Source organism: Delphinus delphis, chromosome 8 (genome assembly GCF_949987515.2).
Source record: "Delphinus delphis chromosome 8, mDelDel1.2, whole genome shotgun sequence".
Classification (NCBI taxonomy): Eukaryota; Metazoa; Chordata; class Mammalia; order Artiodactyla; family Delphinidae; genus Delphinus; species Delphinus delphis.
This window is the reverse complement of record NC_082690.1, coordinates 25,716,148-25,742,414: the sequence shown is the minus strand read 5'-3', so window position 1 is coordinate 25,742,414 and position 26,267 is coordinate 25,716,148. Positions and strand designations below refer to the sequence as shown.

At 36.3% G+C, this 26,267-nt stretch overlaps 1 protein-coding gene across 1 annotated transcript in view; it reads right to left on the bottom strand.

Annotated features, from left to right (window-relative positions):
* The window catches only part of C8H11orf65 (chromosome 8 C11orf65 homolog), an 89,831-nt gene that overhangs the window by 37,284 nt on the left and 26,280 nt on the right, over positions 1-26,267 (bottom strand). The window contains 1 exon segment of the mRNA XM_060017187.1: positions 25,830-25,922. Coding sequence (XP_059873170.1) covers positions 25,830-25,922 — 93 coding nt within the window.

The window sequence follows — 26,267 nt, the reverse complement described above, 5'->3', positions numbered from 1 at the left end:
TAAAACTTTCACTGTTTGTGGATGACATGATACTATACATAAAAAGTCCTAAAGACACCACCAAAAAACTATGAAAGCTAATTAAGGAATTAAGTAAATTTTCAGGATATAAAAATAATGTACAGAAATCTTTTGGGCTTCTATACACTAACAATGAACTATCAGAAAGAAAAATTAAGGAAACAATCCTACTTACAATTATACCAAAAAGCACAAAATATGTAGGATAAAATCTAACCAAGGAAGTAAAAGACCTGTACTTGGAAAACTATAAGACACTGATTTAAGAAACTGAATATGACACACATAAAAAATAGAAAGATATATTCTGCTCATGGAATTAATATTTCTAAAATGGGGAATTCCCTGGTGGTCCAGTGGTTAGGACTCAGTGCTTTCACTGCCAAAGGAACAGGTTCAATCCCTGGTCAGGGAACAAAGATCCCACAAGCCACGCACCCCCACCCCAAAAAATGGCCATATTATCCAAAGCAATCTACAGACTCAGTGCAATCTCTATCAAAATACCAATGGCATTTTTCACAGAACAAGCACAAATAATTTAAAAATGTGTATGGAAACACAAATGACCTTGAACAGTCAAAGCAATCTTGAGAAAAAAGAACAAAGCTGGGGGAATCATCCTCCCTGACTTCAGACTATACTACAAAGCTACAGTAATCAAAATAGTATGGTAGAGGCACAAAAACAGAGACATAGATCAATGGAACAGAATAGAGATCCCAGAAATAAATCCATGCACCTTTGGTCAATTAATCTATGACAAAGGAGTCAAGAACAAACAATGGAGAAAAGACAGTCCCTTCAATAAACGGTGCTGGGAAAACTGGACAGCCACATGTAAAATAATGAAATAAGAACATTCTCTAACACCATATACAAAAATAAAATGGATTAAAGACCTAAATGTAAGACCAAATACTATAAAACTCCTAGAGGAAAACATAGGCAGAACACTCTTTGACATAAATTGTAGCAGTATTTTTTTTTTGATCTGTCTCCTACAGCAAAGGAAACAAAAGCAAAAATAAATGGGACCTAATTAAACTTAAAAGCTTTTGCACAGCAAAAGAAACCATCAACAAAACAAAAAGACAATCTATGGAAGAAAATATTTGCAAATGATATGACTGAAAAAAGATATATCCAAAATATATACAGAGCTCATAAAACTCAAACAAGCAACCTAATTAAAAAGTGGGTATTTCCCCCACTTTTGGAAAATGAATAGACATTTTTCCAAAGACATACAGGTGGCTAACGGTCACATGAAAAGATGCTCAACACCGCTAGTCATTAGAGAAATGCAAATCAAATCCACAATGAGATATCATCTCACACCTGTCAGAATTGTTATCATCAAAAAGAACACAAATAACAAATGTTGGCAAGGCTGTGGAGAGAAGCAAACCCTTGCTCACTGTTGGTGGAATGTAAATTGGTACAGCTAATGTGGAAAACAGGATGGAAGTTTCTCAAAAAATTAAAAATAGAACTGCCATATGACCCAGCAATTCCACTCCTGAGTACATATCCAAAAAAAACGAAAAACACTAGATTGAAAATATACATGCACCCCAATGTTCACAGCAGGATTATTTACAATAGCCAAGATATGGAAGCAACATGTATCCATCAACAGATGAATGAGCAAAGAATATGTTTATATGTATATATACACAATAGAATCCTCAGCAGCCATTAAAAAATGCAATTTTTCCATTTGTAAAAACATGAATGGACCTAGAGAGCATTATGTTAAGTGAAATAAGTCAGACATAGAAAGACAAATACTCTATATTATCACTTATATGTGGAATCTAAAAAATAAAACAAATAAATGTATATAATAAAACAGAAACAGGTCCACAGATATAGGGAACAAACTAGTGATTACCAGTGAGGAGAGGTAAGGGGGAGGGGAAATATGGAGGAGGGGACTAAGTGGTACAAACTATTAGGTACGAAATAAGCTTCAAAGATATATAGTACAACACAAGGAATATAGCCAACATTTAATAGTACCTATAAAAGGAGTATAACCTTTAAAAATTGTGAATCACTCTGTTGTACACCTGTAACTTGTATAACATTGTACATCACCTATACTTCAATTAAGGGAAAAAAAACCCCCATAATGTACCACCTCATACCTGTCAAAATGGCTTTTGTCAAAAAGATAACAAATAACAAGTGTTGGAGAGAATGTGGAGAAAAAAGGAACCCTTATGCACTATTGTTGGGAATGTAAATTGGTGCAGCCACTGTAGAAAACAGAATGGAGATTTCAAAAAATTAAAAATGGAATTAACATATGATCCAGTAATTCCACTACTAGGTATTAATCTGAAAAAATTAAAATACTAATTAGAAAAGATACATGCACCCCTATGTTCATTACAGCATTATTTATAATAGCCAAGATATGGAAGCAACCTAAGTGCCCATGATTAGGTGAATGGATAAAGAAGATGTGGTACATATATACAATGGAATATTACTCAGCCATAAAAAGAAGGAAATCTTGCAATTTGCAACAACATGGATGAATGTAGAGGATGTTATGCTAAGTGAAACAAGTCAGACAGAAAGACAAATACTGTATCATTTCATTTATATGTGGAATCTAAAAAAAACACAAATGAACAAATAGAACAGAACAGAAAGAGAGTTGCAGATACAGAGAACAAATGAGTTGCTGCCAGAAGGGAGGGAGGTGGGAGAAGAGAGAATAGGTGAGGGAGATAAAGAGGTACAAAATTCCAGCTGCAAAATAAATGAGTCACACGTGTGAAATGTACAGTGTGGGCAAAATAATCAATAATTATGTAATATCTTTGTATAGTGATATCAAATCTACACTTAGGCTTCCCTGGTGGCACAGTGGTTAAGAATCCGCCTGCCAATGCAGGGGACATGGGTTTGAGCCTTGGTCCGGGAAGACCCCACATGCCATGGAGCAACTAAGCCCGTGCGCCACAACTACTGAGCCTGCACTCTAGAGCCCACGAGCCACGAATACTGAAGCCCACACACCTAGAGCCCATGCTCCATAACAAGAGAAACCACCACAATGAGAAGCCCGCACAACACAACCAAGACCCAACACAACCATAAATAAATAAATCTATCTACACTTATAGTGGTGATCATTTTGAAATGTGTAGACATATTGAATCACTATATTGTGTAACAGGAAGTAACACAGTGTTGTAGGTCAATTATAATAAAATACAAACTCACAGAAAAAGAGATCAGATTTGCGGTTACCAGAGGCTGGGGGAGGGGGAGGGGGAGCTGGATGAAGGCAGAGAAAAGGTACAAACTTCCAGTTATAAGGTAAATAAATACTAGAGATGTAATGTAAAACATGATAAATATAATTAACACTGCTGTATATTATATATGATAGTTAAGAGAGCAAATCCTAAGAGTTCTCATTACAAGGAAAAAATACTGTTTTTTTTTTTCTTTAGCTCTGTATCTGTATGAGAGGATGGATGTTCTTTAAACTTATTGTGGTAATCATTTCATCATGTATGTAAGGCAAAATCATTATACTGTACACATCATACAGTGCTGTATGAGAATTATATCTCAATAAAATTAGAAGAAAAAAAAGAACTACCATAAAATCCAGCAATACCCAAAGAAAATAAAAACACTAATTCAAAAAGATATTTGCCAACCCTATGTTCATTACAGAATTATTTACAATAGCCAAGATATGGAAACAACCTAAGTGTCCATGCATAGATGAATGGATAAAGAAGATGTGGTAATGGAATATTAGCCATAAAAAGAATGAATTCTTGCCGTTTTTAACAATATGGGTGGGTCTAGAGGGTATTATGCTAAGTTAAATAAGATAGAGAAAGACAAATAATGTATGATTTTACTTACATCTGGAATCTGAAAAACAAAACAAACGAACAAACCTAATAAAATAGAAACAGACTCATAGATACAGAGAACAAACTGGTGGTTGCCAGAGAGGATGAGGGGGTGGAGGGATGAGCAAAATAGGTGAGGGAAATTAAGAAGTACAAACTTCCAGTTATTAAATAAATAAGTCAGGGGATATAATGTACAACATAGGGAATATAGTCAATAATATTTTAATAATTTTGTATGGTGACAAATGGTAACTAGACTTATCATGGTGATCATTTTGTAGTGTATAAAATATGGAATCACTGTGTTGCACTATGTTGCACACCCAAAACTAATAAACTAATATAAGTCAATTATACTTCAATTTAAAAAAATTGATGAGGAATAACTTCAAGTTAAGGCAAGTAGAAAAGGAACAGAAGGAGGGGACTTCATGGTGTTTCTTCTGTTTCTGTACAATTTTATTTTTGAAAAGAAGTCCCCAAGAAAAACCTTCAGCAAACTAGAATAGACAGGAACTTCCTCAACTTGATAAAGAACATCTACAAGAAACTTACAGATATCATACTTAATGGTGAGAAACTAGTCCCCTGACTATTCCTACTCAGCATCATACTGGAATCCTAGATAATTCAGTAAGATAAGAAAAGAAATGTGCAAAAATTGAGAACAGAAATAAGAAACTATCTTTGTTCACAGATAACATGAGTGTTTATATAAAATATCTCAGTGAACCAACAAAGAAACTCCTGGAACTAATAAGCAATTATAATAATGTTGGAGGATACAATGTTAACATAACAAAAGTCAACTGTGTACACCGGCAATGGACAATTGGAATTTGAAATTAAAAGCACAATGCTATTTACATTAGTGCCACAAAAGTAAAATACTTAGGTATAGATCTAAGAAAATATGTAAAAGTCTATATGAGGAAAACTACAACACTGTGATGAAAGAAATAAAAGAAGATCTAAATGAAAGAAGAGTTAGTCCATATACCTGGATAGGAAGACTCAATATTGTCAAGATGTCCATTCTTCCCAACTTGATTTACAGATTCAATGAAATCCCAATCAAATTCCCAGAAAGTTATTTTGTAGGAATGGACAAACCGATTTTAAATTTTACATGTAAAGGTAAAAGACCTAAAATAGTCAACATAATATTGAAGGAGAAGAACAAAGTTGGTGTTGTGACACTACCCAACTCGAGACTTTTTATTAAGCTGTAATAATCAAGACAGTGTAGGGGCTTCCCTGGTGGTGCACTGGTTAAGAATCCACCTGCCAATGCAGGGGACACGGGTTCGAGCCCTGGTCCAGGATGATCCCACATGCCGCGGAGCAGCTAAGCCTGTGAGCCACAACTACTGAGCCCGTGTGACACAACTACTGAAGCCCAAGTGCCTAAAGCCCATGCTCTACAACAAGATAAGCCACCATGAGGAAAAGCCTGTACACCACACAAAGAGTAGCCCCACTCACTGCAATTACAGAAATCCCATGTGCAGCAACGAAGATCCAACACAGCCAAAAATAAATAAATAAATAGATAAATAAATAAATAAATTAATTAATTAATTAAAAAGACAGTGTGGTATGGGTGAAAGAATAAATAAAAAGGCCATTGTAACAGAAGAAAGAGCCAGGAAATAGGCTCCCACATAAATATAGTTAACATATCATTGACAAAAGGGCAAAGGCAATTCAATGGAGAAAGGATGGTCTTTAATAAATGGTGATGGAACAAATGAACATCCCATGCAAAATTTAAGAAAAATGAATCTAGACACAAATTTTACACTTTCACAAAAATAAACTGAAATTGGTTCATAGATCTAAATGTAAAATTCAAAAATACAGACCTCCTGGAAGATAACATAGGAGTAAATCTAGGTGACCTTGGGTTTGTTGATGATTGTTAGATACAAAATCAAAAGCATAACTCATGAAGAAAAAATAATGGAAAGGATGGACTTCATTAAAATTAATGTTCTGTGATGAACACTGCTAAGAGAATGAAAAGAGAAGTCTCAGAAGGAAAAAAAATCTTTGCTGAATACACATCTGTTAAAAGACTGCTATCCAGAATATAGAAAGAACCCTTAAAACTAAACAATAAGAAGATGGACAGCTTAATTTAAAAAATGGGCAAAGATATGAAAAGCTACCTCACCAAAGAAGATAGAGAGATAGCCAATTAACAAATGAAAATATGTTCAACATATATGTCAAAAGGAAGGTGTAGATTAAAACATGAGATACCTCTAAATAATATGAGAATGGCTAACATCTAAACACTGACAACATCAAATGTTAGTTAGACTATGGAGCAATAGGAACTCTCATTCATTTCTGGTTGGAATGCAAAATGGTATAATTACTTTGGAAGATAGCTTGGCAGTTTCTTACAAAACTAAACATAGTCTTACCATATAATCCAGCAAAAGAGAATTTAAAAGTACAACAGCAAGAATATATGTCAGAAAGGGTAAAGGGATATAAGTACATTGTCTGGGAAGAGATAAAAATGCCAATCTTTATATGATTTTCATAATTCAAATATGCATGTTGCAATATCTTGTATAAGCATAAAAGAATGATAATAGAGAGGGGAAGTTTTAAGAATAAAAATAATAAGCCCAAAACAAGGCAGAGTATATATAAGTCCCAAAATATCAGTAAGTACATTAAATGTGAATACATTAAGTGCTCCAACAAAAGACACAGAGCATCATATTGGATAAAACTATTAACTACCAATATACTGCCTAAGAAAGACACAGATAAAATATGGAGATTCACAATGTTGAAAGTAAAATAATGGGAAAGATACAACATGCAAGCAATAATGAAAAATAGTGGTGTGGCTACATTAGTTTCAGAGATTTTGGACCATAAGACAAAGAGTATTACTAGAGATAAAGTGAGACACTTCAAAGTAATATAACGTTCAATTGACAAGAAAGATATAATGATCCAAAATTGGTTTTCAGTTAACACACAGCCTCAAATTATACAAACTACCAGAAAAATACACAAACCTTTGATGATAGAGGGGGATTTTATTTTATATAAGTTGGAGTATTGTTGATTTACAATGTTGTGTTAGTTTAAGGTGTACAGTAAAGTGAATCAATTATCATATACATATATACACTATTTTTATATTCTTTTCCCATATAGATCATTAGAATAATGAATAGAATTCCCTATGCTATGCCATATGTCCTTATTAGTTATCTATTTTATATATAGTAGTGTGTATTTGTCAATCCCAATTTCCCAGTTTATCTGTCCCCCTGCCCCTTTCCTCCCTACTAACCATAAGTTTGTTTTCTGCATATGTGACTCTATTTCTGTTTTAGAAATGAGTTCTTTTGTGCCATACTTTTTAGATTCCACATATAAATGATAACATATGATATTTGTCTTTGTCTGACTTACTACACTCAGAATGACAATCTCTAGGTCCATCGATGTTGCTGCAAATGGCATTATTTCATTCTTTTTTATGGCTTAGTAATATTCCATTATATATATGAACCACATCTTCTTTATCCATCCCTCTGTCAATGGACATTTAGGTTGCTTCCATATCTTGGCTATTGTAAATAGTGCCGCAATGAAAACTGGGGTGCATGTATCTTTTAAAATTATGTTTTTCTCCAGACATATGTCTAGGAGTCCAATTGCTGGATCATTTTACCATAGTTCTATATTTAGTTTTTTAAGGAACCTCCATACTCTTCTCCACAACGGTTGTACCACTTTACATTCCACCAACAGTGTAGGATTGTCTCCTTCTCTCCACACCCTCTCCAGCATTTACTCTTTATAGATTTTTTGATGATGGCCATTCTGACTGGTGTGTGAGGTGATACCTCATTGTAGTATTGATTTGCATTTCTCTAATAATTGGTGATGCTGAGCATTTTTCATGTGGTTTTTGGCCATCTGTATGTCTTCTTTGGAGAAATGTCTGTTTTGACCTTCTGCCCATTTTTCAGTTGGGTTGTTAGTTTTTTTTTGATATAGAGCTACATGAGCTGTTTGTATACTTTGGAGATTAACCCCATGTCAGTCACATCGTCTGCAAATATTTTCTCCCATTCTCTGTGTTGTCTTTCTGCTTTGTTTATGGTTTCCTTTGTTGTGCAAAAGTATTTAAGTTTAATTAGGTCCTATTTGTATATTTTTGTTTTTATTTTTCTTACTCAAGGTGGTGGATTAAAAAAGGTATTGCTGCGATTTATCTCAGAGAGTGTTCTGCCTGTGTGTTACTCTAGGAGTTTTATAGTGTCCAGCCTTACATTTAGGTCTTTGATCCATTTTGAGTTTATTTTATTGTATGGTGTTAGAGAGTGTTCTAGTTTCATTCTTTTACATGTAGCTGTCCAGTTTTCCCAGCACCACTTGTTGAAGAGACTGTCTTTTCTCTATTGTGTATTCTTGCCTCCTTTGTCATGGATTAATTGACCATAGGTGCATGGGTTTATCTCTGGACTTTCTCTATCCTGTTCCATTGATCTACATTTCTGTTTTTGTGCCAGTACCATACTGTTTTGATTACTGTAGCTTTGTAGGATAGTATGAAGTCAGGGAGCCTGATGCTTCCAGCTCTGTTTTTCTTTCTCAAGATTGCTTTGGCTATTCGGGGTCTTTTGTGTTTCCATACAAATTGTAAAATTTTTTGTCCTAACTCTGTGAAAAATGCCATCAGTAATTTGATAGGGATTGTATTGAATCTGTAGATTGCTTTGGGTAGTATAGTCACTTGCACAACACTGATTCTTCCAATCCAAAAACATGATATATCTCTGCGTCTGTTTGTGTCATCTTTGATTTCTTTCATCAGCACCTTATAGTTTTTGAGTAGAGATCTTTTGCCTCCTTGGGTAGGTTTATTCCATAGGTATTTCATTATTTTTGATGTGATGGTAAGTGGGATTATTTCCTTAATTTCTCTTTCTGATCTTTTGTTGTTAGTGTATAGGAATGCAAGTATTCTGTGTATTAATTTTGTACCCTGCAACTTTACCAAGTTCATTGATGAGCTCTAGTAGTTTTCTGGTAGCATCTCTAGGATTTTCTATGTATAGTATCATATCATCTGCAAACAGTGATAGTTTTACTTCTTCTTTTCCAATTTGGATTCCTTTTATTTCTTTTTCTTTTCTGATTGCCATGGCTAGACCTTCCAAAACTATGTTGAATAAAAGTGGCAACAGTGGACATCCTTGTCTTGTTCCTGATCTTAAAGGAAATGCTTTCCATTTTACACCATTGAGAATGATGTTTGCTGTGGGTTTGTCGTATATGGCCTTTGTTATGTTGAGGTAGGTTCCCTCTATGCCCACTTTCTGGACAGTTTTTACCATAAATGGGTGTTGAATTTTGTCAAAAGCTCTTCCTGCATCTATTGAGATGATCATATGATTTTTATTCTTTAGTTTGTTGATGTGGTGTATCACACTGATTGATTTGTGGATATTGAAAAATCCTTGCATCTCTGGGATAAATCTCACTTGATCATGGTGTATGATCCTTTTACTGTATTGTTGGATTTGGTTTGCTACTATTTTGTTGAGGATTTTTACACCTATATTCATCAGTGATGGTGGCCTGTAATTTTCTTTTTTGTGTTGTACCTTTGTCTGGTTTTGGTATCAGGGTGAGTGATGGTGGCCTCATAGAATGAGCTTGGGAGTGTTCCTCTTCAGCAATTTCCTGGAAGAGTTTCAGAAAGATAGGCATTAACTCTTCTCTAAATGTTTGATAGAATATGCCTGTGAATCCATCTGGCCCTGGACTTTTGCTTGTTGGAAGTTTTAAAATCACAGTTTCGATATCAGTACTTGTGATTGGCCTGTTCATATTTCCTGGATCAGTCTTGGAAGGTTGAGACTTCTGGCCTGGCCCAACCACCAGGTGTAGGTGGCCACAAAGTCCACAGCAGCTAAAGCTAGACCTGCCTTGGCTGCAGGAGCACTCATCTGTTCTGATGTTCTGGAGATGCTGAGTTTACAAAGCCAGTCATGGGGGTGTAAATCCATGGTTTGCACAGCCCTGATGAGAGATTTCAGCACTTCTACCTTAGTTGCATGGCCCCTGGCACTCAGCTGTAATTTCAGTCCCACCACTGCATGTGAGCCACCTACAGGCATCTGCTTCCACAGCTGCCCTGGAGCACAGGAGCCCCCCACCCCCAGTGGGGAGGAGGTACAGAGGAGGAGGTAGACAGGGGGCATGAGAGCCCACTCTGGTGGACACAGGATGGGAGCCCTTCCTAGTGCCCCAGGAGGCAGGAGCTGGTGCATGGGGAGATAGGCTGTAATTACTGTCCCACACTTTGTGCATCACTCAACAATGGAGCTTCTCTTCTATGGTGGCTGGGTTTATAATGGGAGATTTTAATGCACTTCTCTCAGTAACTGATAGTACAAGTAAGCAAAAATAATCAGTAAGCATATAAAAGGTCTGATCAATATAATTCACAAATTTGGTCTAATTGACATCTATGAACTGTGTTCAACAACTGCAGAATACATCTACTTTTCAAATACAGATACAATATTGCAAAAATAACAGAGGATTACTAACAGAGGATTGAAAATCACAGTGTGATTAAGATAAAGATTGATTTCACAAAAGATAATAATTTCCAGATGTTTACAACTTTAAAAATGCAATTCTAAATTACCAGAAGAAATAAAAGTAGAAATTAAAAAATATTTTGTATTGAATTTGATGATGAAAATATGATATATCAAAATGTATATGCTAAAAACATACTGAAAATCAATAAATTTGGCTTTCTACTCAAAAAGTTGGAAAACAACAGCAAATACAATTCAAAGAAAATAAAAAGAAGGAAATAATTAACAGCAGAAAATGAAGAAGGAAATTCAATGAACAATAGAATGGAATGACAAAGCTCAAAGCTGGTTTCTTGGAAAGACTAATAAAAGTGGGAAACCCTGGGCTTCCCTGGTGGCGCAGTGGTTGAGAGTCCGCCTGCCAATGCAGGGGATGCTGGTTCGTGCCCCGGTCCAGGAAGATCCCACATGCCGCGAAGCAGCTGGGCCCGTGAGCCATGGCCGCTGAGCCTGCGCGTTCAGAGCCTGTGCTCCACAGCAGGAGAGGCCACAAGAGTGAGAGGCCCACGTACAGAAAAAAAAAAAAAAAAAGTGGGAAACCCTAGTAAGACTGGTCAAGAAAGAGAATATACAAATAATCAATATCAGGAATTAAATAGAAACTACTATTGATTCTAAGATCATAAGATTAGAAAGATCATAAGAGAATATTAAGAACAACTTAATGCAAATACATTTGAAAGTTTAGATGAAATGGAACGCTTCCTAGAAAAATGCAGCTTATCAAAACTAGCACAACAATAAATACAAAATATGAGTAGACCTATAACTATAAACTGAATTTGTAATTTAAGATTTTCTCACAAAGAAAAATTCTGGCACAGATGGCTTGACTGGTAAATCCTTCCCAACATTTAAGGAAGAAATAGCACTTAGTGTTAAAAAAAAAAAAGAAACCATTTCCTCCAAGATAAGGAACAAGACAAGGTTGCCCAATCTCACAACTATTATTCAGCATAGTTTTGGAAGTTTTAGCCACAGCAATCAGAGAAGAAAAAGAAATAAAAGGAATCCAAATCGTAAAAGAGGAAGTAAATCTGTCACTGTTTGCAGATGACATGATACTATACATAGAGAATCCTAAAGATGTTAACAGAAAACTACTAGAGCTAATCAATGAAACTGGTAAAGTAGCAGGATACAAAATTAATGCACAGAAAGCTCCTGCATGCCTATACATCAATGATGAAAAATCTAAAAGAGAAATTAAGGAAACACCCCCATTTACCACTGCAACAAAAAGAATAAAATACCTAGCAATAAACCTACCTAAGGAAACAAAAGACCTGTATGCAGAAAACTATAAAACACTGATGAAAGAAATTAAAGATGATACAAGCAGATGGAAAGATATACCATGTTCTTGGATTGGAAGAATCAACATTGTGAAAATGACTATATGACCCAAAGCAATCTACAGATTCAATACAATACCTATCAAACTACCAACGGCATTTTTCATAGAACTAGAGCAAAAAATTTCACATTTTGTATGGAAACACAAAAGACCCTGAACAGCCAAAGCAATCTTGAGAAAGAAAAACACAGCTGGAGGAATTAGGCTCCCAGACTTCAGACTATACTACAAACCTAGAGTAATCAAGACAGCATGGCACTAGCACAAAAACAGAAATAGATATCAGTGGAACAGGATAGAAAGCCCAAAGATAAACCCACACACATATGGTCACCTTATCTTTGATAAAGGAGGCAAGAATATACAATGGAGACAAGACAGCCTCTTCAATAAGTGGTGCTGGGAAAACTAAACAGCTACATGTAAAAGGATGAAACTAGAACACTCCCTAACACCATAAACAAAAATAAACTCAAAATGGATTAGACACCTAAATGTAAGACCAGACACTATAAAACTCTTAGAGGAAAACATAGGAAAAATACTCTTTGGCATAAATCACAGCAAGATCCTTTTTGACCCACCTCCTAGAGAGTTGGAAATAAAACCAAAAATAAACAAATGGGACCTAATGAAACTTAAAAGCTTTTGCACAGCAAAGGAAAATATGAACAAGATGAAAAAACTCTCAGAATGGGAGAAAATATTTGCAAATGAAGCAACTGACAAAGGATTAATCTCCAAAATTTACAAGCAGCTCATGAAGCACAATATCAAAAAACAAACAACCCAATCCAAAAATGGGCAGAAGACTTAACTAGACATTTCTCCAAAGAAGATATACAGATTGCCAACAAACACATGAAAGGATGCTCAACATCACTAATTATTAGAGAAATGCAAATCAAAATTACAATGAGGTATCACTTCACACCAGTCAGAATGGCCATCATCAAAAAATCTACAAACAATAAATGCTGGAGAGGGTGTGGAGAAAAGGGAACCCTCTTGCACTGTTGGTGGGAATATAAATTGATACAGCCACTATGGAGAACCATATGGATGCTCCTTAAAAAACTAAAAATAGAACTATCATATGACCCAGCAATCCCACTACTGGGCATATACACTGAGAAAACCATAATTCAAAAAGAGTCATGTACCAAAATGCTCATTGCAGCTCTATTACAATAGCCAGGAAATGGAAGCAACCTAAGTGTCCGTTGACAGATGAATGCATAAAGATGTGGCACATATATACAATGGAATATTACTCAGCCATAAAAAGAAATGAAATTGTGTTATTTGTAGTGAGGTGGATGGACCTAGAATCTGTCATACAGAGTGAAGTAAGTCAGAAAGAGAAAAACAAATGCCATATGCTAACATATATATATGGAATCTAAAAAAAAAAAGGTTCTGAAGAACCTAGGGGCAGGACAGGAATAAAGACACAGATGTAGAGAATGGACTTGAGGATAGGGGGAGGGAGAACAATAAGCTGGGATGAAGTGAGAGAGTGGCATGGACATATATACACTACCAAATGTAAAATAGATAGCTAGTGCAAAGCAGCCGCATAGCACAGGTACATCAGCTCGGTGCTTTGTGACCAGCTAGAGGGGTGGGTTAGGGAGGGTTGGAGGAAGGCGCAAGAGGGAGGAGGTATGGGGTTATATGTATATGTATATACATATGTATATGTATATGTACATATGTATATGTATATGTATATGTATAGCTGATTCACTTTGTTATAAAGCAGAAACTAACACACCATTGTAAAGCAATTATACTCCAATAAAGGTGTTTAAAAAAAAAGAAAGAAAAGTAATGAAGAAGTAACATTTCCCCACTTTTGCAGGATTCCAACCAAATTTGATACCAAAATCTCACAGAGAAAATACAAGAATGTAAATCACATGGTCTGCATGAATATAGGTGCAAAAATTTAAGCAAAATAAAAGCAAAGTAAATTCAGTGATATTTACAAAGGACTTATCCTCTTGTTCTTAATATTATGATCAAAATATGTGTATTTAGGAATGCTAAGTGGGTTTAACACTCAAATAAAAGAAATATGATATCTCAATTAAAGCAGAAAAATGTCTCAAAATTTAACATCCATTCTTGGAATGAAAGTAAAAGAAACAAAACTCTTTTAGTCCAATAAGAATAAAAGGAAACTTTCTTAATCAGATAAAAGCTGTTTTTAAAATAAAAAGCCTATAGCATGTGTTACATTTAATGATGAAATATTGAGCCCTTTCCCTTTGAAGTCAGGAATGAGATAGTGGTTGCCATTTCTACTCACCAATTAACTTAAGGTGCTATTAGTGCAGAAGGGCAAGAAAATGAAATAAAATTTATAACTTTTGGAAAAGGAAAAATAAAACTAATTATGTGAGGATGATATGCTTGTTTATGGAGAAAATCCAAAAGAATATATGTACAAATTATTAGAATTAATAAATAAGCATAACAATGTGTTTGGGGAGAAAGTCAATAAACAAAATTTATCATCTTCCTATATACCAGCAGCACAAATTGGAAAATAAATGTCTTCAAATTACCATTTATAGGAGCATGAAAAAGCAAGATATAAATCAAAGAAAAGATGTACAAGTCCTCTGTGCAGAAATTACAGAAGAGCTAACTAATGTTGCAGGTTGGGTTTTCTGAAAGGAGATGCTGATATGAAGTTTGGGCACTATGTGTTTATTAGGGATCACCACCTGTGAAAGGAAGGGGAAGGAAGAACTTGAACTGCAATACAGGCCCCACAAAGCCTTGGTCAATCTTGCAGGGAACTCTAGAATGAATATTGCTCAATCTCAGTCTGGTTTTATATCCACTTCCCCATCCCCACTCCCACACATTACTCACTCACTAGGTACAGACTGTCCTGGAAGCAGCTGACTGATTTAGGGTGATGCAGTTCTCTGCAGGAGACACTGGAGGTTGTCTGCTGATCACACTCCCTCCAACTGTGTAATAAGTCTTCTTATGAAGAGGAATCTGGGTGGCATATCTCCATATTTTCACACATATTCATGTATTGGAGTCTCAATATTGTTAAGATGTCAGTTTTCCTAAAATTGTTCTAAATATTCAATGCAATCCCAATAAAAATTCCAATAGATTTTTAAACATTTTTTAAAAATTGTGGTGAAACACACACAACTTAAATGTATCATTAGTGACATTTAGTACATTCACAATATTGTACTGACACTATTTCTAGAACATTTTCATCACTCCAAAAGGAAAACCTATACCAATTAAGCAGTCATTACCCATTCCCTCTCCCCACTAGCCCTTGGCAATCACTAATCTGCTTTTTATCTTTTTTAAACAATATATATTTTCTATTTGTTTAGACATTCCCATGTATCTTCCTCCTCAGCCTCACCTTTTCCAGGATATGACTTTAAAGGTTAGAAGCTGGCCCAGCCCTGGGACTGCATGGAAGCAGATGAAACAAAGGCAAGCCTCTGCACAGGTTCCTCAAGGAACTGGCAGACAGGTCAAAATACACAAAAACTATTTTTGAGAAAAATGTCTGTATTTCACACCATGGCCCCAGCAAGCCACACCAGGAATGTGAACCTTTGTGGAATATTACTCAGCCATAAAAAATGAAATAATGCCATTTGCAGCAACATGGATGCACCTAGAGATTATCATATAAGTGTAGTCAGTCAGATAGATAGAGCCAAATATCATATGATATCACTTATTTGTGGAATCTAATAAAAAATCATACAAATGAACTTAGTTACAAAAAAGAAACATATTCACAGATCTCGAAATCAAACTTATGCATACCAAATGAGAAACATGCAGGGAAGTGATAAATTGGGAGATTGATATTAACATATACACACTACTGTATATGAGGTAACTAATAAGGACCTACTGTATAGCACAGGGAGCTCTACTCAATATTCTGTGGTGACCTACTTGGGGAAGGAATCCAAAAAAGAATAGATAAGTATATATATATATGTGTGTGTATATACATATATATATACACACACACACACATATATATGTAACTGAATTACTTTGCTGTACACCTGAAACTAACACAACACTGTAAATCAACTATACTTCAATAAAAATTAAAAAAAAATACAAAGGTAGAAATTAGACCAATGGAACAGAAACAGACAGATTCAGAAACAGACCCATATGTAAATTGTTACTTCATTTATGATAAAATGGCACTGCAGAATGGTGTATAATGGAGTGGATGTCTATATGGAAGAATATGAAAGTTGACTTCTCCCTCACACCATACACAAAAATTAATCCCAGTTGGATTGTAGATCTAAGTATGAAAGGCAAGTCAGTAAAGTTTATATAATATAAGAGTATTCTCATGACCTTGGGGTTGAGGTAGTTTATAAAAAAGCACCAATAATACAGAAAAAGATTGATAAATTGGACTACATTAAAATTAAGAACTTTGTTCATCAAACAATAGTCATGCTTCAAAATATTAACCTAGGAGCTGGGGAAAGTGGATAAAGTTGTAGATGAAAAAAATTGGCCATGAAATGCTAATTCTTGAAGCTGGGTGTGGAGTATATGGTGGCTTATTACTTTATTCTTTCCAGTTTTGCATATGTTTAAAATTTTAAATTAAAAAAATCATTGGAGGGACTTCCCTTGTGGTCCAGCGGCTAAGACTCTGCACTCCCAATGCAGGGGACCTGGGTTCAATCCCTGGTCAGGGAACTAGATCCCACATGCATGCCACAACTAAGAGTTCACATGCTGCAAGTAAAGATCCTGCATGCTGCAACTAAATAGCCCCCATCCTGCAACTAAAGAGCCTGCATGCAGCAACGGAGATCCTGCACACGGCAACTAAGACCCAATGCAGCCTAAAGAAATACATAAATATTTTTAAAAATCATTGGAAAGACTTTATTCAGATAGTACAAGTCAAATCATTGAGTGAAAAATATCTGTAACACAGATAACTGAAAAAGGGCTTGTATAAAGAGTACATAAAGAACAGATAAAAATCAGTAAGAATAAGAGAGACAATACAGGTATAAAAGGCATGAAAAAAAAAAAAGCTGTCAGAAGTTCATCGAATTTGGTAGAGGGAGAGCTGAGCTGTTCAGTGTGGTAGTAGCTATTTAAAGCAACAAGCAGAAAAGGAAAGAATGCCTTGACTTTGAAGGTAACAAACAGGAGTCTAAAGAGCCTAAAACCAGAGGAAGCAAAAACTCCCCTTTCAGGAGGATGTTGTCTCACTGTTGAGGGAATCCTTTACAAAGGCTCTGGCAGTTTTATGTGTATGTATGTGTTTGTGGGGGTGGCGGGGGGAGGGGAGAAATTGAGAGGGGAGGGTCAGAGTAAGCTGACTCGGAGTAAGGAAAGTGTCTTCAAGGTTTCCTGCATAAGGAGGTCTCATCAGAGATGCCTGAAGACTTCTGGCCATGGCCGCAGATGAAGAGACCTTGGAGGGGGACCTTCAAGATGGTGGAGGAGTAAGACGTGGAGATCACCTTCCTCCCCACAAATACATCAAAGATACATCTACATGTGGAACAGCTCTTACAGAACACCTACTGAACGCTGGCAGAAGACCTCAGACTTCCCAAAAGGCAAGAAACTCCCCACGTACCTGGGTGGGGCAAAAGAAAAAAGAAAAAACAGAGACAAAACAGTAGGGATGGGACCTGCACTTCTGGGAGGGAGCTGTGAAGGAGGAAAGGTTTCCACACACTAGGAAGCCCCTTCACTGGCAGAGACAGGGTGTGTGTGTGTGGGGGGGGGGGGGTTAGCTTCAGAGCCATGGAGGAGAGTGCAGCAACAGAGGGAAAAGCAGAGAGATTCGCACAGAGGATCGGTGCCGACCAGCACTCACCAGCCTGAGAGGCTTGTCTGCTCACCCGCCGGGGCGGGCGGGGGCTGGGAGCTGAGGCTTGGGCTTCGGAGGTCAGATTCCAGGGAGAGGACTGGGGTTGGCTGTGTGAACACAGCCTGAAGGGGGCTCGTGCGCCACAGCTAGCTGGGAGGGAGTCTGGGAAAATGTCTGGACCTGCCGAAGAGGCAAGAAACCATGGTTTCGGGGTGCACGAGGAGAGAGGATTCAGATCACTACCTAAATGAGCTTCAGAGAGAGGCGCAAGCGTGGCTATCAGTGTGGATGCCAGAGACGGGCATGAAATGCTAAGGCTGCTGCTGTAGCCACAAAGAAGCCTGTGTGCAAGCACAGATCACTATCCACATCTTCCCCTCCTGGGAGCCTGTGCAGCCTGCCACTGCCAGGGTCCTGTGATCCAGGGACAACTTCCCCAGAAGAACACAGAGCATACCTCATGCTGTTGCAAAGTCATGCCAGCCTTTGCCACCGCAGGCTTGTCCTGCATTCCATACCCCTCCCTCCCCCAGGCCTGAGTGAGCCAGGGCCCCCTAATCAGACCTTCCTTTAACCCCATCCTGTCTGGGTGGGAAACAGACACCCTCAGGCGACCTACATGCAGACGCAGGACCAAATCCAAAGCTGAACCCCAGGATCTGTGTGAACAAAGAAGAGAAATGGAAATTTCTCACAGCAGCCTCAGGACCTGCAGATTAAATCTCCACAATCAGCTTGATGTACCCTGCATCTGCAGAATGCCTGAAGAGATAACAAATCATCCCAAAATTGAGGTGGTGGACTTTGGGAGCAACTGTAAACTTAGGGTTTACTTTCTGCACCTAATTTGTTTCTGGTTTTATGTTTATCTTAGTTTAGTATTTAGAGCTTATTATTATTGGTAGATTTGTTTATTGATTTGATTGCTCTCTTCTTTATATATATATATATGTATATATACTTTTCCTTTTCTCTTTTTTGTGAGTGTCTATGTGTGTGCTTCTTTGTTATATTGTCTGTATAGCTTTGCTTTTACCATTTGTCCTAGGCTTCTGTCAGGTTTTTTTTTTTGGTAGTTTTAGCACTTGTTATCATTGGTGGATTTGTTTTTTGGTTTGGTTGTTCTCTTCTTTCTTTCTTTCCTTCTTTTATTTTTATTACTTATTTTTTATTTTTAATAATTTTTTATTTTATAAAAATAAAATTAATAAAAATAAATAAATTTATTTTTATTCATCTTTTTCTTTCTTTCTTTCTTTCTTGTTTGCTTGCTTCTTGCTTTCTTGCTTTTTCCTCCCTTTACTTCTGAGCCGTGTGGCTGACAGAGTCTTGGTGCTCCAGCTGGGTGTCAGGCATGAGTCTCTGAGGTGCGAGAGGCGAGTTCAGGACATTGATCCACCAGAGACCTCCCAGCCCCATGTAATATCAAACGGCCAACCACCCCTACCCCTCGCCGAGATCTCCATCCCAACGCTAAGACCCAGCTCCACTCAATGACCAGCAAGCTACAGTGCTGGACAACGTATGCCAAAAAACTAGCAAGACAAGAACAGAGTCCCACCCATTAGCAGAGAGGCTGCCTAAAATCATAAGTTTATAGACACTCCAAAACACACCACCATATGTGGTCCTGCCCACCAAAAAGACAAGATACAGCCTCATCCACCAGAACACAGCCACTACTCCCCTCCACCAGGAAGCCTACACAACCCACTGAAACAAACTTAGCCACTGGGGGCAGACACCAAAAACAACAGGGACTATGAACCTGCAGCCTGCAAAAAGGAGACCCCAAACACAGTAAGATAATCAAAATAAGAAGACATAGAAAAACACAGCAGATGAAGGAACAAAATAAATACCCACCAGACCAAACAAATGAAGAGGAAATAGGCAGTCTACCTGAAAAATAATTCAGAGTAATGATAGTAAAGATGACCCAAAATCTTGCAAATAGAATGGAGAAAATAAAAGAAACATTTAACAAGGACCTAGAAGAACTAAAGGGCAAACAAACAATGATGAACAACAAAATAAATGAAATTAAAAATTCTCAAGAAGGAATCAATAGCAGAATAACTGAGGCAGAAGAACAGATAAGTGACATGGAAGAAAAAAGAGTGGAAATAACTACCATAGAGCAGAATAAAGAAAAAAGAATGAAAAGAACTGAGGACAGTCTCAGAGACCTCTCAGACAACATTAAATGCACCAACATTTGGATTATAGGGGTCCCAGAAGAAGAAGAGGAAAAGAAAGGAAATGAGAAAATATTTGAAGAGATTATAGTTGAAAACTTCCCTAATATAGGAAAGGAAATAGTTAATCAAGTCCAGGAAGCACAGAGAGTCTTATACAGGATAAATCCAAGGAGAAACATGCCAAGACACATATTAATCAACCTATCAAAAATTAAATGCAAAGAAAAATTATTAACAGCAGCAAGGGAAAAGCAACAAATATCATACAAGGGAATCCCCATAAGGTTAACAGCTGATCTTTCAGCAGAAACTCTGCTGAAATCCAGAAGGGAAAGGCAGCACATATTTAAAGTGATGAAAGAGGAAGAACTACAACCAAGATTACTCTGCCCAGCAAGGACCTCATTCAGATTCGAAGGAGAAAATAAAACCTTCACAGACAAGCAAAAACTAAGAGGATTCAGCACCACAAAACCAGCTTTAGAACAAATGCTAAAGGAACTTCTCTCAGCAGGAAACACAAGATAAGGAAAAGACCTACAATAACAAACCCAAAACAATTAAGAAAATGGTAATAGATAATCAATAATTGGTAATAGATATCAATAGATATCTATTAGATATAATAAATAATCAAAATGGTAATAGATAATCAATGGTAATACATATCAATAATTACCTTAAATGTAAATGGATTAAATGCTCCAACCAAAAGACATAGACTAGCTGAATGGATACAAAAACAAGACCCATATATATGCTGTCTAGAAGAGACCCACTTCAGACCTAGGGACACATACAGAATGAAAGTAAGGGGATGGAAAAAGATTTCCATGCAAATGGAAATCAGAAGAAAGATGGAGTAGCAATTTTCATATCAGACAAAATAGACTTTAAAATAAAGACTATTACAAGAGACAAAGAAGGACACTACATAATGATTAAGGGATCAATCCAAGAAGAAGATATAACAATGGTAAATATTTATGCACCCATCATAGGAGCACTTCAATACATAAGGCAAATGCTAACAGCCATAAAAGGGGAAATCAACAGTAATACAATCATAGTAGGGGACTTTAACACTCCACTTTCACCAATGGACAGATCATCTAAAATGAAAATAAATAGGAAACACATGCTTTAAATGATACTTTAAACACAATGGACTTAATTAATATTTATAGGACATTCCATCCAAAAACAACAGATTACACTTTCTTCTCAAGTGTTCATGGAACATTCTCCAGGATAGATCATATCTTGGGTCACAGATCAAGCCTTGGTGAATTTAAGAAAATTGAAATCGTATCTTTCCTGATCACAATACTATAAGACTGGCTATCAATTACAGGAAAAAATCTGTTAAAAAATACAAACACATGGAGGCTAAACAATACACTACTAAATAGCCAGGAGATCACTGAAGAAAAAGAGGAAATCAAAAAATACCTAGAAACAAATGACAATGAAAACATGATGACCCAAAACCTATGGGATGTAGCAAAAGCAGTTTTAAGAGGGAAGTTTATAGCAATACAATCCTACATCAAGAAATAAGAAACATCTCAAACAACCTAACCTTACACTCAAAGCAATTAGAGAAAGAAGAACAAAAAACCCCCAAAGTTAGCAGAAGGAAAGAAATCATAAAGGTCAGATCAGTAATAAATGAAAAAGAAATGAAGAAAACAATAGCAAAGATCAATAAAACTAAAAGCTTGTTCTTTGAGAAGATCAACAAAATTGATAAATGATTAGCCAGACTTATCAAGAAAAAAAGGGAGAAGACTGAAATCAATAGAATTAGAAATGAAAAAGGAGAAGTAACAACTGACACTGCAGAAATACAAAGGATCATGAGAGATTACTACAAGCAACTGTATGCCAATAAATTGGACAACATGAAGAAATGGACAAATTCTTAGAAAAGCACAACCTTCCGAGACTGAAGCAGGAAGAAATAGAAAATATAAACAGACCAATCACAAGCACTGAAATTGAAACTGTGATTAAAAATCTTCCAACACACAAAAGCCCAGGACCAGATGGCTTCACAGGGGAATTCTATCAAACATTTATTGAACAGCTAACACCTATTATTCTCAAACTCTTCCAAGATATACCAAAGGGAAGAAGACTCCCAAACTCATTCTATGAGGCCATCATCACCCTGATACCAAAGGCATACAAAGATGTTACAAAAAAAAAGAAAACTACAGGCCAATATCACTGGTGAACAAAATGCAAATGTCCTCAACAAAATACTAGCAAACAGAATCCAGAAGCACATTAAAAGGATCATACACTGTGATCAAGTTGGGTTTATCCCAGGAGTGCAAGAATTCTTCAATTACACAAATCAACAGTGTGATACTCAATATTAACAAATTGAATGATAAAAAACCATATGATCATCTCAATAGACGCAGAAAAAGCTTTTGACAAAATTCAACACTCATTTATGATAAAAACCCTCCATAAAGTTGGCATAGAGGGAACTTACCTCAACATAATAAAGGCCATATATGACAAACCCACAGCCAACATCGTCCTCAAAGGTGAAAAACTGAAACCATTCCCACTAAGATCAGGAACAAGACAAGGTTGCCCACTCTCACCACTCTTATTCAGCATAGTTTTGGAATTTTTAGCCTCAGCAATCAGAGAAGAAAAAGAAATAAAAGGAAACCAAATCAGAAAAGAAGAAGTAAAACTGTCACTGTTTGCAGATGACATGATACTATACATAGAGAATCCTAAAAATGCTCCCAGAAAACTACTAGAGCTAATCAATGAATTTGGAAAGGTAGTAGGATACAAAATTAATGCACAGAAATCTCTTGCATTGCTAAACACTAATGATGAAAAATCTGAAAGTGAAATTAAGGAAACACTCACATTTACCATTGCAACAAAAAGAATAAAATACCTAGCAATAAACCTACCAAAGGAGACAAAAGATCTGTATGCAGAAAAATATAAGACACTGATGAGGAAATTAAAGATGATACAAACAGATGGAGAGATATACCATGTTCTTTGATTGGAAGAATCAACACTGTGAAAATGACTCTACTACACAAAGCAATCTACAGATTCAATACAATACCTATGAAACTACCAATGGCACATTTTACAGAACCAGAACAAAAATTTCACAATTTGTATGGAAACACAAAAGACCCAGAACAGCCAAAGCAATCTTGAGAAAGAAAAACACAGCTGGAAGAATCAGGCTCCTGGACTTCAGACTATACTTCAAAGCTACAGTCATGCAGAAAATATGGTACTGGCACAAAAACAGGAATATAGATCAATGGAACAGGATAGAAAGCCCAAGGATAAACACACAAACATATGGTCACCTTATTTTTGATAAAGGAGGCAAGAATATACAATGGAGAAAAGACAGCCTCTTCAATAAGTGGTGCTGGGAAAACTGGACAGCTACGTGTAAAAGAATGAAATTAGAACACTCCCTAACACCATACACAAAAATAAACTCAAAATGGATTAAAGACCTAAATGTAAGGCCAGACACTATAAAACTCTTAGAGGAAAACATAGGCAGAACACTCTATGACATAAATCACTGCAAGATCGTTTTAACCCACCTCCTAGAGAAATGGAAATAAAAACAAAAATAAACAAATGGGACCTAATGAAACTTAAAAGCTTTTGCATGGCAAAGGAAACCATAAACAAGATGAAAAGACAACCCTCAGAATGGGAGAAAATATTTGCAAATGAAGCAATTGACAAAGGATTAATCTCCAAAATTTACAAGCAGCTCATGCAGCTCAATATCAAAAAAACAAACAACCGAATCCAGATGGGCAGAAGACCTAAACAGACATTTCTCCAAAGAAGATATAGATTGCCAACAAACACATGAAAGGATGCTCAGCATCACTAATCATTAGAGAAATGCAAATCAAAACTACAATGAGGTATCACTTCACACAAGTCAGTATGGCCATCATCAAAAAATCTACAAACAATAAATGCTGGAGAGGGTGTGGAGAAAAGGGTACCCTCTTGCACTGTTGGTGGGAATGTAAATTGATACAGCCACTATGGAAAACAGTATGAGGGTTCCTTATAAAACTAAAAATAGAACTACCATATGACCCAGCAATCGCAGTATTGGGCATATACCCTGAGAAAACCATAATTCAAAAAGAGTCATGTACCACAATGTTCATTGCAGATCTATTTACAGTAGCCAGGACATGGAAGCAACCTAAGTGTCCATCGACAGATGAATGGTTAAAGAGGATGTGATGCTTATATACAATGGAATATTACTCAGCTATAAAAAGAAACGAAATTGCATTATTTGTAGTGAGGTGGATGGACCTAGAGACTGTGATACAGAGTGAAGTAAGTCAGAAAGAGAAAAACAAATACAGTATGCTAACACATATATATGGAATATAAAAAAAAGGTTCTGAAGAACTAGGGGCAGGACAGGAATAAAGACGCAGACGTAGAGAATAGACTTGAGGACATGGGGAGATGTAAGTGTATGTTGGGACGAAGTGAGAGAGTGGCATGGTCATATATACACTATCTAATGTAAAATAGATAGCTAGTGGGAAGCAGCTGCATAGCACAGGGAGATCAGTTTGGTGCTTTGTGTCCACCTAGAGCGGTGGCATAGGGAGGGTGGGAGGGAGACGCAAGAGGGAGGAGGTATGGGAATATATTTATATCTATAGCTGATTCACTGTTATACAGCAGAAACTAACACACCATTGTAAAGCAATTATACTCCAATAAAAATACGTTAAAAAAAAAGAGAGAGAGATCTAGGAGTGAAGGCTTTTGGGGCTAGGAAAATATGCCTAAATTCGTGGACAGAGAGGGTCCTGAGTCCTTGTCTGCAACTCCCTTCATTGACTGTAATGCACTGACTCTGTACCAAGTCTAGTGTGAGGTGAGGATAGCTTTCCCTTGTGAGTCCTGTTAGGTAAAGGCTTTGTAATTGCCTGTGGTCAGGCCTGAAAAATCACATATAGAATTTTAATCAGAAGCACAACTCCTCAAAAAGATGCTCAACTTCATTAGTAATCAGAGAAGTGCAAATTAAAAACTGACAATATTAAGTGTTGCTGAGGATGTAGAGCACCAAGAATTCCCAAAGTTTGCTGACAGTGAATATAAATTAATACAATAACTTTGGAAAATAGTTTGGCATATCCTTCCATCCAGCAATTCTGATTCTAGGTTGAATAGAAACCAAAAGAAATTTGTGGACCGTTAACCAGGAGGCATGAGTAAGAATAGTTCCAAAAGCAGCCTTTATAATAGCCACAAACTAGAAAATGTCCAAATGTCAATCTATTGTAGAATGAATAAATAGCAGTATATTCATAAAATGGAATACTACCAACATTTTTATGAAATGAATGAAGTTTAGGTTCACAAACAATGTTGAATGAACAAAGCTAGATACAAAAGTATACTATAGGATTCTATTTATATATAGCTTTAAAACAGAAAACTAAAGTATAGTGGTAGGATTCAAAATAGGGTTTACCTTTTGGAAGAAGAGAGTCGGCAGTGATTTGCAGGGCACCCAAAGGTAATGGTTTGAAGTATGAAAACGTTGATCTGGGTGAATGTTACACAGGGGTTTGCTTGTGATGATTCAGTTGTTATAAATTTATGTTTTATGAACTTTCTATATGTGTGTAATAGTTTAATTTAAAAAGTTAAAAAAAAGAAATACAAGCACATTGAATTTATAAAGTAGCCACACATTTTTAAGGGGGGAAAATATATTGTATCAATAAATAATGTCCTTACCTCTTTAGGATTAATGTATTTCAGTATCTGACGTGGCTCCCCTTGTCTTCTTATATTAATCAAACGTTTAAAGTGTTGGAATACAGCGACATTCTAAAGGTTCAAACACATAAGATTTTATGGTCAAAACTGGGTTTTCTACCTCTAATTAGCTTTCTGCCTAATTAGGGCAAAATGAGTAAAAATCATAAAATAGATTTTACATATGTAAACTAGATTTTAGAAATATTATCCAATCAAGGTTTGCTTTGATAAGTCAGGCAATATTGGTATTATTCTCACAAAGAGTTTTACCCTTAAATTTGTAATGGTATCACTAGCAACTATAAATAAAATATCCAAAATTTTGGTTGGGTCAATTTCGTATACTCCAGTGTAATCTAGGAGAAAGACAAAATACAGCCTAGTGGTTAAGAACACTGAGCGTGGCATAATATT